The 17,012-nt window shown below is 45.2% G+C and overlaps 1 protein-coding gene across 49 annotated transcripts in view; it reads right to left on the bottom strand.

Annotated features, from left to right (window-relative positions):
* MECOM (MDS1 and EVI1 complex locus) overlaps nt 1-17,012 on the bottom strand; it is a 473,075-nt gene that overhangs the window by 81,412 nt on the left and 374,651 nt on the right. For 2 of the 49 annotated variants that reach the window (XM_083613117.1, XM_083613126.1), the window contains exon 1: nt 2,016-2,673. The exons of 22 other annotated variants lie outside the window; for them this stretch is intronic. Coding sequence is in view for 9 of the 27 variants with exons in the window: in XM_083613093.1 (XP_083469219.1) it covers nt 3,000-3,050 (51 nt within the window). In the remaining 18 variants the exon portion in view is untranslated. Of the gene's footprint in view, nt 1-524; nt 2,792-2,999; nt 3,083-17,012 lie in introns of those variants that run through there. 25 more of the 49 variants (XM_083613122.1, XM_083613129.1, XM_083613107.1 and 22 more) reach the window with 21 other exon arrangements.

Below are 17,012 nucleotides of genomic sequence, written 5' to 3'. Positions count from 1 at the left end.
GTCTACCAGCTCCAAATCAGGAATTAAATGAACCCAGTGGGAAAGCTGCTTTATCTAGGTCCACCTGAAGGTTAAAGACAAAAGTTGGAGGGCACATTTCCATAGCCCTAGAGCAGTTTTAGCAAAGAGTTCAGGTAATCACCCAGAAGTAGCTTTAGATCATTAACTCCCCACAAACTTCAAGAGGACAAAGCAGAGGGCACAAAGCAAGAGGTACGAAGAAAGTGCCTCTCATGTGTTTTGTTAACCAGTGAGGCACTTAAGAGCAACAAGGGTACCACCAGTTTCATTTGCTAAAAGAAAGAGGCATGCACCAAAAAAAATAAATAAATGAGTATTTGCTGGAGATTGCCAGGGGGGAAGTCACTTCAAAGTCAATCTCACTAGGTGAACTAGGTGTTGGATTCTTTACATACGCAATGGTAAACACTCTGGTCAAAAATCTTCATTGCATAGGGAAAGAAAATGTGAGCCAAGTCTCACATCCCAGAGTATGAAAATAACCTTGACCCCACTAACCTCACCTCATCACCTGAGCCTCCAATTGGGTCACCGGGAAGAAAACAAAATAAACAAAATAAAAACCAGCCCTTTCAGCGGTGGTGTACAATTGACAAACACTTGTTTCCAAAGCAGATTCCTTATGATGTCCTCGGTTAAAATAAATGGCACTGAGATCTGGCAGAAAGCAAAGAAGCAGACGCTTGGTTGCAAGGGCCAGTGCTCGTTGATTCGGGCCCCTTTCTGAAACTCAAGGCAGAGGAAAAATAAAAGGTTATGGGAAGAAGATGAGCCTTGCTTCCAAGCCCTTGTTTCCCTCTACACGCAAACCCTCTGACTCCTTTCTCTTCCCACAAATTTATTAAGCGATCCAACGGTTCAGATGTCCATACAAAGTTCAGAAGGTAAATTAATCAAGAGAGCTCCGGGAAATGTGGCGAGGAGAGAGGGGGGGAGGCACGTGGAGAGGAAGAAGGAAAAGCTTCCCAGCTCCACACCTAATTCCTTTATATATAATTCGTTTTCGTGTTGACTTCCTTTCAACTCCAACTGTCACCAATGAATTAATTCAGCTATTGAAGTGTAAAGTTCAAGTCCAGGGTTTTAAGTTTGTTTCTCTTTTTTCCCTCCTTTCTGCCGTTGTGTTTGAACATTTTGGTGCACTTTCGGTAGAGACGTAAAACTTAGTGCGCTTAACATCGCTCGCTTCCCCTGCTTGCCTCCTTCCTTACCCGATCTGATGTCAAGTGAGTGATTTGCCTTTTTTTTTCGTGGAATATTCTAAGCTTAACTCCTGCTGGTTATTTTTAAAAGGAAAAAAAAGATATAGAACTCCTCAGTCTGTAAAGCAGAGGTATGGTTGCGACATGACTCCTCCTCAAATATCCTTAAAAGCAACACTTAAAGCCTCTTGAAAATGCAACAAACGCTCCGAGAGCCACGTACCATTTATTCTCGTTTTACATTTAATTTATTTACTTCTGAAATAACTGCAGCAACAGTGATACAACAAACCTGCCATTGCAGATGCCTGCTTTTTCACTCTCCGCACCCCGCGACTACTACAGCAACATGGCTAAAGTAACCTTTACCTGAGGCCAAATCTTGCTTGGCAAGTCTCTCGATCTGGGTCAGCTCCATCTTACCTGGGACAGCCAGACAGGCATCCCCACCACCCATCCCGGACACGCATCTCGCACTGCCCCCCGCCCCGTCCCTCTGCCCCGGAGACAGAGGAGAGCCGCTGAGCGCGCGGGGAAGGTGCGGAGCCAGAGAGAGATCGCAGCTTAAGGTTTGTTTCTGTTTTCTTTGCAAGTGGAATCTGCAAAGGGGGCTGGAGAAGGAACCCAGGAAAGAGAGAGAGCGAGAGCGCGCCACCGAGGGAGGGAAGGAGCGAGGGAGGGAGAGAGAGAGAGGCGAGGGGGAAAGTGCCCGGGCCACATGGAAACACACTTTTTGTTGTTGTTGTTATGACTAGCTGGCTTGAGCGATCGTCTGGCAACGGCTCTTCTTACCTTGGCCCACTCAGATCACTAGGTCCGCTGCTTCCCAAAACCCCTTCCTTTCAGTGGGAGAGGGGAAGGAAAAAAAAGGAGGGCGGCGTATTGCAAAATAATAATGAAATAATAACAGCAGAGGCAATCAATCCTTCAGGCAGCTGCCAGCAACATCTCAAGAGGAGATCCGCCCCCCCTGACTTCGCTTGCACGCGCGCACCCCACCCCACACGCCCTTTCGCCGCCGCCGCTCTCCAAAGAAGAGTGTCGCCTCTGCAACCCGGTGGAGTCCCGCAGGCGCAGCTTCCTGACTTGCCTCCTGCAGCGTCCGATTTCCTTCTCTGGCATTTGGGGGGGGATCGGGGGGTTGGAGAAAACTTTCCCCCCTCTCTCCTCGCCTGGAAACTTCTCCGGGTCCTTGAGGGGGCGCGGTGGTGGCGGCGGGGGTCGTTATTGCGGGGTAGGGTGTGTGTATGTGTGCGCGATATTCAATGCGAAAGTGGCGAGGAAGGGAGCTGGTGGTGGGGCTTGGAAGCGGCGGGGATGCGGCGGCGGGGCGGGGGGGCCAGGAGACGCGCGCCGATTGCTTTAATTGTCCCCATTGATTCGGAGCCCGGCGTGTTAATTTCTTCCCATCGCCTCGCTTGCCCTCAGGCTGCTCGGGGGTTGCAGGGCGTGTGTGAGTGTGTGTGTTGCGTCAAGAAAGTTATTGGGGGGGGAGGCGGAGGGAAGAGAGGGAGGGAGAGAAAGAGCGAGAAAATAACTTCCTTTTCACTTCTCTGCCGCTTGATCACAAGGGAGGAGAGAAAAGGGTTTGAGCGAGTGTGTGTGTGTGTGTGTGTGTGTAAGAGGGGGGGCAAGAAGGGGGGAAGAGCGAGGTTTCCCCTCCCCACACTGCACACCTCTTCAGACCTAAGAGCTTCTTTTCCAATCGCAGACTCTCTTTGGAAAGGATCCCCCCGCGCGCTTAAAAAATAATATATATATATATTTAAAAACTACCTCCCCAGATCCCTTCTTGCAACCCTCAGCCGACAGGCGGTTCTCTTTCATGAGCTGTCTCTTTAATGAGAGAAGGCGCTCTCTCCGGCCAGTGAGGGAGAGGGGGGGAGAGAGAGGAGAGGAGAGGTATCTCCCCCCCCCTCCCCACCTCTTCGCCGATCGGAAGCCAGACAGAGGCTCCTCTTTCAGTAAATTTTTAAAGTGACAGCAGCCTCCTCTGGCGAGAGAGGTCACAAGAAGGTCGCCCAGACAGAAGTCCTAGCCAGGCAGACTGATTACGGATGCGCCCGTCCCCTTTAAACATGTCAGTTTCATCCATGTAATCACCGGCCAATGGGGAGATCTTGGACGGAAGGAGCCCCCCCTTACTCCTCTCCCACCCTCCTTTTTCTTTCGCAGGGAAGGGGGAAAAGAAACCCCATCGCCACCTCATTTTTTTGTTTTTTGTTTCTGGTGTATTCAGAGAAAGTGCAACTCCCTTAACGCGGCGCTTTCTCTGGGAATGTTTATTTAGGGAGAGTTTTACACAAATCACCAGCTCGCTCTCTCTTTTGCAAATTAGTATCGGTAGCAATAACGAAATGAGTTGAAGTTCAGTATTTTAATAAGTGGGCTTGTTTGTTTACTTAGAAAAGCGAAAACTGGTTGGTCCAATGGCTCTAAGGGTGTGATTGATCTATAAAGAGATATATAAATTCATCCCCACCTCCCCTAAGCAGAAGAGAGGTTAATAAAATTCTACATTTGCCACCTTTACGCAGTCGTCAACAAACGGCTTTCCCCCATCTCACAACCGTTTTCTGTGCTTCGCAAGACATTTTACTAAGGAGAAATTAGTAGTGTGGCTGGAGTTATTAGCCTTCTAATTTTGAGACTTCGTTAGTAGATTTCTGGTACCTGTTTCTAAACAGCTCTGAAGTTAAAAGCTTTCTCCCATGAAAACCTAGAAAACAAATAGTTAAGATGTATTTTAGCTCCTCTTGAGACTTTCCTACATATCACATCACGACCATTGTAATTGTAAATATACGTTTTGGGGGGTTGGGGAATGTAGCATGTAAACAGCATCAAGTCCATTGTTTTTAAACAAAATTGGCGAATGAAAGGGCGAGCTAGTTAGCTGCAGGATTAATAATTTTCTCTCTCCCTTTGATATTGTCTTGGCTTCTGTATTTGAAACATATTGGGACAGCAAAGCGGTTTAAGCAGAGCAAAGTCGCGGACCCAAGTCAGCAGATTCTCAGCGAGTTCAACTTCAGCTCTGGGTTTGATGCAGATTCAGAAGCGTTGCGATGATCAGGAGCCGCGATGCGCGTCTGCCACATACACACGTACATAAACGCGCAAGACAGAGCCTGATTAATGAAGAGGGGGAGCAGGCGCGGCTCACAGGGGTGCGTGGCGCTTGGATACACAGCTAACATCTCGTAAATGCGAACATGTACAAACATCGGGGAGGAAACCCCGCACTTCGCCTCCCGGTGCCACTCAACTTTTCCTTTTTTTAAAGTGCAAATCTAATTCTCACTTTATAGATTAGGAGAAGGGAGGGCGGGGCCATCGGGGGCCGGAGGAGAAAGTGACAAAAGATGATGATTAATTCGTCTCCGAGGCCTGTTATCTGTGACATTGAACTGTTATTTCAGATAATGGCTATTGTTCCAGGAGGGGCGGGGGGAGAGGAAGAAAACCCTCCCGCCCAGCAGTTGGGCAAAACCAAACGCTTTGTAAATAACATCTTCTCACAGAAGATACGTCCCAAGGTTCTTTCACGGGAAGGTTAAGTTCGGGAGTCTCCCCAGGTCCCGATTTTGCCGTCCTTATTGATGTCCTGCCTTCGCGCAATTTGGTGCCATTCTTGGTGCCTCCTCGTTCTCTTTCCTTCCTTTTTTTCCTTTTTCTTTTTTTCAAATTTAGCCATAAATTGGAGCAGCTCGAGCTATGAGCTGTTCTATTTTCTTCCTGTCAGGATGAGGGATTTGTTTTATGATGCATTGTGTATTAAATACAAGTAATCTGGGAAACTGATTGCTCGAGCCCACATAGGCCTGATCACAGGTCCTGATAGGAGGACGCTTCCTTTCCAACGCCACCGATCCCACGCAGCGCGCACCTTCATTCTCCCTTTGAACAAACGAGCTGCGAAAAGGAGGAAACGTCGGGGAATAAAACACACAGAAGCGGGGGCGGGGGGGGGCAGGGGAGGGTTAGAAACAGGCTCTGGCTAAATCATGATTTCATAGAAAGGATGGACGTTTTATACACATACCCACACAGCTCAATGTATTATTATTTCTTTGCCCTGGTTTGGAAGGAGGAAAACAGGGAACTTGCGGCTCCTGGCCAGTAGATGGCGTCGCGCGCTGGTGTTAAAGCAACACGAAGCCGCGTCGGGCTCGTAGCTTGCAGGTACTTTTCATCCAGGCGCTGGAGCCAAGGCGGTGGCTGGCTGCTGCTGAGAGTGGAAGGTATCGGCTGAGTGCTGCTCCCCAAGGGTGCAATCGAGAGCCACTCAAAGCAATGGGAGCTCTGCCACTGCTTTCAGTAGGATGCAGATTCCACCCCAAAGGAACTTCGCAATGTACTTGGCCTTCTTACATTTCTGCCCCATCTTTCCTCCTCAGCTGCATTTTAGCCCCGCGGTTGGCTCTTGCAAGGCGGGTTGTTGTTGTTGTTTAGTCGTTTAGTCGTGTCCGACTCTTCGTGACCCCATGGACCAGAGCACGCCAGGCACCTCTGTCCTCCACTACCTCCCGCAGTTTAGTCAAACTCATGCTGGTAACCTCGAAAACACTATCCAACCATCTCATCCTCTGTCGCCCCCTTCTCCTTGTGCCCTCCATCTTTCCCAGCATCAGTGTCTTCTCCAGGGAGTCTTCTCTTCTCATGAGGTGGCCAAAGTACTGGAGCCTCAGCTTCACAATCTGTCCTTCCAGTGAGCACTCAGGGCTGATTTCATTAAGAATGGATGCATTTGATCTTCTTGCAGTCCATGGGACTCTCAAGAGTCTTCTCCAGCACCATAATTCAAAAGCATCAATTCTTCGGCGATCAGCCTTCTTTATGGTCCAGCTCTCACTTCCATACATCACTACTGGGAAAACCATGGCTTTAACTATACGGACCTTTGTTGGCAAGGTGACGTCTCTACTTCTCAAGATGCTGTCTAGGCCTGTCATTGCCCTTCTCCCAAGAAGCAGGCGTCTTTTAATTTCGTGGCTGCTGTCACCATCTGCAGTGATCATGGAGCCCAAGAAAGTAAAATCTCTCACTGCCTCCATTTCTTCCCCTTCTATTTGCCAGGAGGTGATGGGACCAGTGGCCATGATCTTCGTTTTTTTGATGTTGAGCTTCAGACCATATTTTGCACTCTCCTCTTTCACCCTCATTAAAAGGTTCTTTAATTCCTCCTCACTTTCTGCCATCAAGGTTGTGTCATCTGCATATCTGAGGTTGTTGATATTTCTTCCGGCAATCTTAATTCCAGCTTGGGATTCATCCAGCCCAGCCTTTCGCATGATGTATTCTGCGTATAAATTAAATAAGCAGGGAGACAAAATACAGCCTTGTCGTACGCCTTTCCCAATTTTGAACCAATCAGTTGTTCCATATCCAGTTCTAACTGTAGCTTCTTGTCCCACATAGAGATTTCTCAGGAGACAGATGAGGTGATCAGGCACTCCCATTTCTTTAAGAACTTGCCATAGTTTGCTGTGGTCGACACAGTCAAAGGCTTTTGCATAGTCAATGAAGCAGAAGTAGATGTCTTTCTGGAACTCTCTAGCTTTCTCCATAATCCAGCGCATGTTTGCAATTTGGTCTCTGGTTCCTCTGCCTCTTCTAAATCCAGCTTGCACTTCTGGGAGTTCTCGATCCACATACTGTTTGAGCCTTCCTTGTAGAATTTTAAGCATAACCTTGCTAGCGTGTGAAATGAGTGCAATTGTGCGGTAGTTGGAGCATTCTTTGGCACTGCCCTTCTTTGGGATTGGGATGTAGACTGATCTTCTCCAATCTTCTGGCCACTGCTGAGTTTTCCAAATTTGCTGGGATATTGAGTGTAGCACCTTAACAGCATCATCTTTTAAAATTTTAAATAGTTCAGCTGGAATACCATCACTTCCACTGGCCTTGTTATTTGCAGTGCTTTCTAAGGCCCATTTGACTTCACTTTCCAGGATGTCTGGCTCAAGGTCAGCAACCACACTACCTGGGGTGTACGAGACATCCATATCTTTCTGGTATAATTCCTCTGTGTATTCTTGCCACCTCTTCTTGATGTCTTCTGCTTCTGTTAGGTCCTTACCACTTTTGTCCTTTATTATGGTAATCTTTGTACGAAATGTTCCTTTCATATCTCCAATTTTCTTGAACAGATCTCTGGTTCTTCCCATTCTGTTGTTTTCCTCTATTTGTTTGCACTGCTCGTTTAAGAAGGCCTTCTTGTCTCTCCTTGCTATTCTTTGGAAATCTGCATTCAATTTCCTGTATCTTTCACTATCTCCCTCGCATTTTGCTTGCCTTCTCTCCTCCGCTATTTGTAAGGCCTCGTTGGACAGCCACTTTGCTTTCTTGCATTTCCTTTTCATTGGGATGGTTTTCGTTGCTGCCTCCTGTACAATGTTACGAGCCTCCATCCATAGTTCTTCAGGCACTCTGTCCAGCAAATCTAAATCCTTAAACCTGTTCCTCACTTCCACTGTGTATTCATAAGGGATTTGACTTAGATTGTATCTTACCGGCCCAGTGGTTTTTCCTACTTTCTTCAGTTTAAGCTTGAATTTTGCTATAAGAAGCTGATGATCTGAGCCACAGTCAGCTCCAGGTCTTGTTTTTGCTGACTGTATAGAGCTTCTCCATCTTTGGCTGCAGAGAATATAATCAATCTGATTTCGATACTGCCCATCTGGTGATGTCCATGTGTAGAGACGTCTCTTGTGTTGTTGGAAAAGCGTGTTTGTGATGACCAGCTTGTTCTCTTGACAGAACTCTATTAGCCTTTGCCCTGCTTCGTTTTGATCTCCAAGGCCAAACTTGCCAGTTGTTCCTTTTATCTCTTGATTCCCTACTTTAGCATTCCAATCCCCTATAATGAGAAGAACATCCTTCTTTGGTGTCACTTCTATAAGGTCTTGTAAGTCTTCATAAAATTGGTCTATTTCAGTTTCTTCAGCACCAGTGGTTGGTGCATAAACTTGGATTACTGTGATGTTAAAAGGTCTGCCTTGGATTCGTATCGAGATCATTCTATCATTTTTGAGATTGCATCCCAGTACAGCTTTCGCCACTCTTTTGTTGACTATGAGGGCCACTCCATTTCTTTTACGGGTTTCTTGCCCACAGTAGTAGATGTGATGGTCATCCGAACTGAATTCGCCCATTCCCATCCATTTTAGTTCACTGATGCCCAGGATGTCAATATTTATTCTTGCCATCTCATTTTTGACCACCTCCAACTTACCTAGGTTCATGGTTCTTACATTCCAGGTTCCTATGCAATATTTTTCTTTACAGCATTGGACTTTCCTTTCGCTTCCAGGCATATCCGCAACTGAGCGTCCTTTCGGCTTTGGCCCAGCCGCTTCATCAGCTCTGGATCTACTTGTACTTGCCCTCCGCTCTTCCCCAGTAGCATGTTGGACGCCTTCCGACCTGAGGGGCTCATCTTCCAGCGTCATAACTTTTATATGCCTGTTGTCTTTGTCCATGGAGTTTTCTTGGCAAGGATACTGGAGTGGCTTGCCGGTTCCTCCTCCAGGTGGATCACGTTTGGTCAAAACTCTCCACTATGACCTGTTCATCTTGTGTGCCCTGCTCGGCGTAGTTCATAGCTTCTCTGAGTTCTTCAAGCCCCTTCGCCACGGCAAGGCAGTGATCCATGAAGGGGCAAGGCGGGTTAGGCTGATATTATTATCATGCCAATGCAACGCAAGGAAGGAAGGACCAGGGTTATTGCATTCCTCCATGGGAGACTCTCCTCCTTCACCTTCTCCGATATAGTGCGTTTTAGTTGTGCAGTTCACCTAAGATATATTCATGGAATTGAAGAGTTGGAAGGGACCCCGAGGGTCATCTAGTCCAACCCCCTGCAGTGCAGGAATCTCAACTAAATCATACATGGCGGATGGCCCTCCAACCTCTGCTTACAAAGCTCCAAGGTAGGAGCACCCACCACATTCACCAGTGTGAATGTGGCAAATACAACCACCATACAGCTTGGGGAGCTGTGATGTCAGGAGGTCTTACTTCTAGATAAATATATGCAGCCATTTAGCCATTGTGGCCTTTTGCAGCGTGACTGTAACCAAGTTTATACAAAATAAGTCCCATTGATTGGGGCCTACTTCCAAGTAAAGTAAATATATTCAGGATTTTAGCCTCCGGCATTTTCACATGAGGCTTAATGTGTCCATACCTGATAGATTTATAATAAGAATGTAAGGTAAAGGTAAAAGGTAAAGGACCCCTGGACGGTTAAGTCCAGTCAGAGGTGACTATAGGTTGCGGCACTCATCTCACTTCAGGCCGAGGGAGCCAGCATTTGTCCAGAGGCAGCTTTCTGGGTCATGTGGCCAGCATGACAAAACTGCTTCTGGTGCAACGGAACACCGTGACAGAAGCCAGAGCGCACGGAAACACTGTTTACTTTCCCGCAGTAGTGGTACCTACTTATGTACTTGCCCTGGTGTGCTTTTGAACTGCTAAGTTGGCAGAAGCTTGGACAGAGCAACGGGAGTTCACCCCGTTGCTGAAAGGGAAGTGGCTTGACGACTAGAGAGGGGGTGGCTACTCTAGAGTGTCATGGCATAAGGAACACAGGCAGGAAAGGGAGAAAGTGACAGTGATGACCAAAGGGGCTCAATAGCAGACCAGTTTGGGCAGAACACAAAGTAAGGGAGCCATGTAGAAGAAATATAGTTGGGCTGAGGTGGAAAGAGCTCTAAAAATCAGCCTTAGTCTTAAAGTTGGTTCAAAGTGCAATAGGAAGCCAGTGTAAAGTCTATGTGTAAATTACAGTGTAAATTACAATGTGATTGTAACAACAGAAGAACACAGTGAGTTTAGCAGAAGTGTTCTAAATCAGCTGGAAGAGGGATCATTTGAAGGGTCTGAACCAGTGATTTCCCCCCTAGAAAAATAGGTGCCAGTACTCACCATGTAGTTGTTACAGTAAGTGTCACACTTTTTAACAACAACTAAAGAGAAGTGCCCCCTAAAAAGTACCCCCTAAAAAAAGAGCACTGGTCCAGTGGCGTAGCGTGGGGGGTGCAGGGGGAGCGGCCGCACCGGGCGCAACATCTGGGGGTTAGGGTTAGGGTGCGCAAATCCACGGGTTAGGGGGCGCAAATCCACGGGTTAGGGGGCGCAAATTACTTGCCTTGCCCCGGGTGCTGACAACCCACGCTACGCCACTGCACTGGTCTGAACACTATCAATGGTTAGTGTGTAGAACCTTATTCTATTTTTACTGGGCTGTGGCTACACCGACAGAAAAAAGCACATACCAGTTTGACATCCAGTGCATGGGTGTGTACAACCTGCATGTTACATCCATCATGATAGTGCACAGAAAACTGCACAACAGAGAAGTTTACACCAAATAGAAGGCCATCACAATGGGTGGTAGTTACTGTCCTGCGGTTCTCAGAATTGAGTTAGCCCTGGATTGGCCTGCCAAAGCGTGCCCCCCCCCTTTCCATTTCCTGCTGTGCAAGAGTGGTGGCAATAATGAGTGGTGCTGTCAGGGCAGGACTTTGGGGCAGAAGTTCAGAAGCGCACTCAGCAGAACGAACAGGAGGACCTTCAAATGCAGCAGGTGTCGCTTAACACATTTTTAAGTAAGTGATGTAATGCACATGACCATCCTCCACAGCAATTAGCTAAATCCACTAGCAATGAAGGGTGCAGGAAGAGCCTTACAATGCTAACAGCATAAATTCTATGGAGGTTCTCTCAGAAGGAAGTCCCATTGTGTTCAGCGGGGCTTATTCCCAACCATGTTTCCATAGGATTTATGCCTTAATACACATTAGCGCATAGTTAAGAATTGTACAACTGTCACAAAAGAAGGAACAACATGAATGCTACTGCTTTATTATTAATCGCATGTGGATCCCAGCCTTCCTCCAAAGATCACTGGATGGAACATGGAGGTTTTATCCTTTTTAATCATACATGCATACATAATTTTATTTGTATGTCGCCTTTCCACAGTTCAAACCATGCTCAAGGCAGCTTACAAGCGTTGCATACATACTGATTCTAACACTGCAGCCCTTGCCCTCTTTGTAGCAGCTGTAACATTCATTCTTTACATGTGATTCAGCATGCTCACACAGACCATCTCCCCTCCAATGCCAGCTATGCCACTCCAAACCTCAGGGCTTATTGCATATTGCAAGTTTCCCGCCTATACCATCATTATTCGGCTTGTCGATAATGGATTCTGCACTTGGCCTCACTCCTGGATGCAACTGGTAGCAGCAGTGGCAAGGCAGAAACCATGCACCTGGCAATGTATGAATTGCTACTTAACAGCAGGTAAGAGAATGAGCAGTTTGAACTAAGCAATTCAATCCGCAAAACTCACTTCAGCTATGAACCATCGAGTGCTATAGGCAAACCACTCCCATGTAACCTAAGCCCTCTTCTGTATGTATTCACACTGGTCTGCCTTAGAGGAAAGAAATTCACAAATCACCTTGGCTCTCCATGCTATGAAATGTTTTACATCAAAGATGTGTTGGTGACATAGCTATTAAATATCTATAAAAGATTCGTTGTTCAGATGTTATCAGCAATACTATATTTTCTCACATTTATCCTTTGTTATCATTATCTCTCCTTTTCCTCCCTTTGTTTTCCCCTTAACCATATCCCAGAGGATACAATTATTGTATCCCAGAGGAGGAATGACCGCTGGGAGGAACGCAGAGAGAATAAATGTCATGGTACACCTGCAACAGCAAAACTGGACACCCTCATCTGCCCCACCTACATGTCTCTCCCATATTGGTCTCTACAGTTAATAGTTTGCATGATATCTAACATTTATATTATGATTCAGATAGCTCAAAATGCTCTATACATGTTATAACAACAACAATTTATTACTTGTACCCTGCCCATCTGACTGGGTTGCCCCAGCCACTCAGGGAGGCTTCCAACAGAGTATAAACGAACATAACAAAACATCAGGTTTTAAAAGCTTCCTGATACAGGGCTGCCTTCAGATATCTGTGGGAAGTCATATAATTGTCTAACTCTTTGACATCTGATGGGAGGGCATTCCACAGGGTGGGTGCCACTATTGAGAAGGCCCTCTGCCTGGTTCCCTCTAACTTCACTTCTCACAGTGAGGGGACCACTTGAAGGCCCTTGGAACTGAACCTCAGTGTCCGGGCTGAACGATGGGGGTGGAGACACTGCTTCAGGGCCAAGGCCTTGTTCTTACACTAAACCCCAAAGTAAATAGGTCAGTATTATTATTCCTGTATTGTAGGCTGAGTAGTTGTGGTAAGTTCATGGCAGAGGCAAGAGACAAACTGTAAGCAGCTTTATTTGGGGAAACTCAGTGGGGTATAAATAAAATTTATTATTATTATTATTAATTATTATTATTACCTGTAGCATTACAATTGCAATACATGATTATAGGTGAAGAGAGGGAAGCTTGTTCCTAATGCAATTTCTTTTCCTTAGTGGTCAAAAGGAACACTTGGGAGAGAGCATCCCCCATTTTCAGGTAAGTACCGGTACATTTGCAAATAACTTGAAGCATGGGATTATTCCCAGAAAAAAGAGCTCATTTTTTCAGAGTATGTTCCATGTTGCTCAGTTTTCTCACTGCTGGAAAAAGATCCAAATGCATCCTTGGATTTGTCTTTATCAGACACCTCTGTGATGTGTTCAGAGTTCCAAATTTTCACAGAAAAGCCACTGGCGGTACATCCCAGTTTTTTTGTTTTTTTAGCAATTGTTTATTTTAAATAAGCCTCTGTAATAGTAGTGGCAGTAAGGCATAAGTACTGCAGTCTGCTAGCTATTCCCACCAGAATGTAAACTGATGCCTCTTTTAAGCCTTTAAACTTCATGGCTGTCCCCGAAGTAAAAGTTCCTCTAATGGAGACCCTATGGGTATGGTGCATTCCAGCACATCATTAAAGCAAAAAGAAAAGCAGCCCAGGCAAAGCCAGATGAAATAACTGCACTGTCCACTTTTAATAGGCTTCCTGGGGAGGACAGCCGCTCTGCAAGCGGACAGCGCTGAAAGGGGAAGGGGGGGCTGGAATTCAGACAAGTAGCTGGTAGCAGAGTTATTTCTTCTTTAAATACCATAGTCGTTGGATAACAAGCTCACCTTAAAATCTCACCACTATCTTTTCAGTAAAGCTAGAATCCAAGTCGGAAAGAAAGGAAGGCAGTTCACTGGTTTGTGCGCTAATTCACTTTAAAAGTTAGTAGCAGACTCTTTCTGAAACCAGTGCCCAGTTAAGATTTTAGCAAACTTGTCCTTATATTAACTGAGAAAGATGCACACCTAGTTTTAGATGCGGCAACCCCCTGCCAATAAGATGCCTAACAAGGAGTTCAAAAACCTGCATTTGTCCAATTCATATTTAGACATATTTATATATCCCATCCATTCTTTTTAATGAACTCCCTCCTAACTAACAAAACCTTAGCGGCTTCTTTTTCCATACAGCCCCAAAGACAGAGAGAGAGAAGAGAGGAAATTAAAGGGGTCTTTCTTTCTTTCTTTCTTTCTTTCTTTCTTTCTTTCTTTCTTCCTGAATAAAAAATCTCCCTTGGTCTGGAAATGGGCCCAACTGAAAGCATGTTAATCTCCACCTCAGTAATTTGGTTCTTCTGGAGAAGACAGAAGCCCCTGCTGCTGTGCCCTGCACTTCATAAATCACATCTTTATGTGGACAAGGTCAGGGCACCTAACAGCTCAGACATGGGCCCTTTGCAGTGGCTCGAAGGACTCCGGCATGTTTATTCTCTCGCTCAGATCTCCGAGGAGTAATCCAGCACGCTTCTAATTACTTTTGATTATTTTCATTTGCAAGGGTCAGTCTGGGCTCTGCCAGGACCGCTGGAGGCCTGATTTTCTACAACATCTTTTTTGGGACAGTGGTGTAGGCTTTCAAAATTAGCACCCCATTATTGTCCAGGAATCCAACATGCTAGAAACGGTCAGATCTCACTATAGCCCCCGATGCTCTGTTAGCAACCAGCTTTTCCCCTGACTTAATTAAACTTTGAAACAGAAATAACAGCAAGATTTGGTCTCATTTGAGATTTTTATCTGTTTACATTTTAGGCAGCACATTTGGAGTATGGTCCTGCACAACGACCAAAGGCAAATCACTGTTTTTAATTTACATATTTATTTAGGAGATGGCAATATTTTTGCTTTGCTTTTGACTGTAGGCAACATTAGCCTGACAGCCACAAAAAGCCATTATTGAAAAACCAAAGTGGAACAATAGCTATCCAGGCAATAGCTGGCAATATCTATCTGGTGTGTGAGTTTGTGTGTGTACATGTTTGTCTTAAAAACATAGTTGGAGTGTCATGTGGACGGCAGGCACCGAGCATTACTTTGAATGGCATTATTTCAGACTTCTTAAAGCAGGAATCTTCGAACAACTCCTTTGGACCCGTCCTATTAAGGACTCAATGTTTCTTTAAAAACATTGTTCTCCTTTGCTCTTTCCTGGGTGTGACACTCTTAGTGCTTAAACACTAATCAGCCGAGTATGATAGTCAAATAATCTACATATTGTTTTCATAGTTATCCTAGAAACACAAGTGTGTACATAGGATTTATATGATGGTATTCTTTCTTGACAGGTATCCAACAGAGTTACTCTGATGGCTGCAGATGCATGTGTTCCAGTTCAAGAAACATTAAACAACCATCCCAATTAAGAGAGAGAGAGAGAGAGAGAGAGAGAGAAAGAAAGAAAACCCAAACTTGAATTATGAAGATTAGTGGCAGCTATAAAAAAATTACGTAACTCCTTGCAATCAATATTCCTTTCTATATGCAAAATGCAAGTGACTCTTCCAAAACATGATGTTTACCTGAAAACTATGGCCAAGTTCCAAAGAATCACACAACTACTTGTAGCACCTAACACTTTGGGTTTCTGCATTTCAAACAGCAGATCCCCCAGGTCACCTAGCAAATCTATTTTGAAACTCTGAGAACTTTCCAAAACAGTTTGAGATGTGGAATAACAGTCCTCTGTGAGAAGAGGGGAAAGGCAATCATGGTACAGGATATGTCCAAACACTTTAGCACGCCCAAAGCAAGTGCAGATCCCAGCCCTTACAAAGAATATCCTGGTAAACAGTAAGTGGAGGTCTATTTACAAGGATGCATGAGAAATTCAGTCTTTGCAAATTCCAACACAAACTGACCTGAACCACACCTCACAGACTAATGTGCAGACAGGAACATGGATTTCAATGGAACTTATATTTCCCAAGTTCCAGTGCAGTTTGTTGGCTCAGAATATGTTTAAACTGTGTATACTGAGAGATTTAAAAAAAATAATAATACAGATTTAAATGGTTATTTAAATGTTTGTTTGTTTTTAATCACAGAGTAATGTAGAAACAGGACAGAACAGATTAAATGCTAAACGAATATGATGCAGATCAGAAATAGATTGTTTTGCTTATTTCTAGCTCTTCCATGCAATCCTGTTGCAACAAAGAACTGAGTGGATCAGGGGTCAACCACCCGGTCTAACAAGTACTACCTTTGACGGGGACTTGCTGTTAAACTGCTACCAGTGACTTCTGTCCCCAACAAGCAGTATTATTAGACTTCCCATCTAGTGGCTAAGGCTAAGTGGCACCTACTGGATGATTCCCTAACATGTGGCACAAGATGAAGGCCTGACTTTCTACAACACCTCCACAACACCATTTTTGAATTTCTAGGTTCTTAATTATTTTCTTACCTTAAAAAACAACAGCTAAGGGTTCATCTGTAACTACATACATAAGTAATGTAGTCTCCCTCAGTGATGCTAAAATTCATAGAATCGTAGAATCTTGGAAGGTACCCAAGGGTCATCTAGTCCAACCCTCTGCAATGCAGGAATCTCAGCTAAAGCATCAATGACAGATGGCCATCAAACCTCTGCTTAAAAACCTCAAAAGAAGGAGAGTCTACCACGTCTCATGGGAGTCTGTTTCACTGCCGAACAGCTCTTATTGGCAGAAAGTTTTCCCGAATTTTCAGTCATAATCTCCTAGTGGGTAGCTGCTACCAAAGAAGTATAGTGAACTCTTTGTTGCATCATTACATAACAACCATCTAAAGCATATTTCTGTGAATTGAGCCAATGCCCAAGGAGAATTTGAACTTGGGTTTCCCAGCTCTTACCCCACAACCAGGCCCCAGCAGCCGTGAAAATGCATCTGATGTTTCAAGTTACAGTGGTACCTCAGGTTACAGACGCTTTAGGTTACAGACTCCGTTAACCCAGAAATAGTATCTCGGGTTAAGAACTTTACTTCAGGATGAGAACAGAAATCGCGCAGCGGCGGCATGGCAGCAGCGGGAGGCCCCATTAGCTAAAGTGGTGCTTCAGGTTAAGAAGAGTTTCAGGTTAAGCACAGACCTCCAGAACGAATTAAGTTCTTAATCCAAGGTACCAGTGTACAAGAAAGAAGATTCATACTAAACATCAGGAAGAACTTTCTGACAGTAAGAGCTGTTCGACAGTGGAATGGTCTCCCTCAGGAGGTGGGGGTTTTTAAGCAAAGGCTGGATGGCCACCTGCCATAGATGCTTTAGTTGCGATCCCTACATTTCAGAGGGTTGGACTAGATGACCCTCAGGGTCCTTCCAACTCTACAATTCTACGATTCTATAATTCTATGTAATAGTCAGTTAGCAAATAAAAGCAATTCTAAACTTAACAGAGGACATCAACAACACGGCAAGTAAACACTGACTTTCCAGCACAATAGAATTCTGCTTAGCAG

Source organism: Podarcis filfolensis (assembly GCF_964270895.1).
Source record: "Podarcis filfolensis genome assembly, chromosome: 5".
Taxonomy (NCBI): Eukaryota; Metazoa; Chordata; class Lepidosauria; order Squamata; family Lacertidae; genus Podarcis; species Podarcis filfolensis.
The sequence above is the reverse complement of the archived record's forward strand: the minus strand, read 5'-3'. Positions and strand labels throughout refer to the sequence as shown.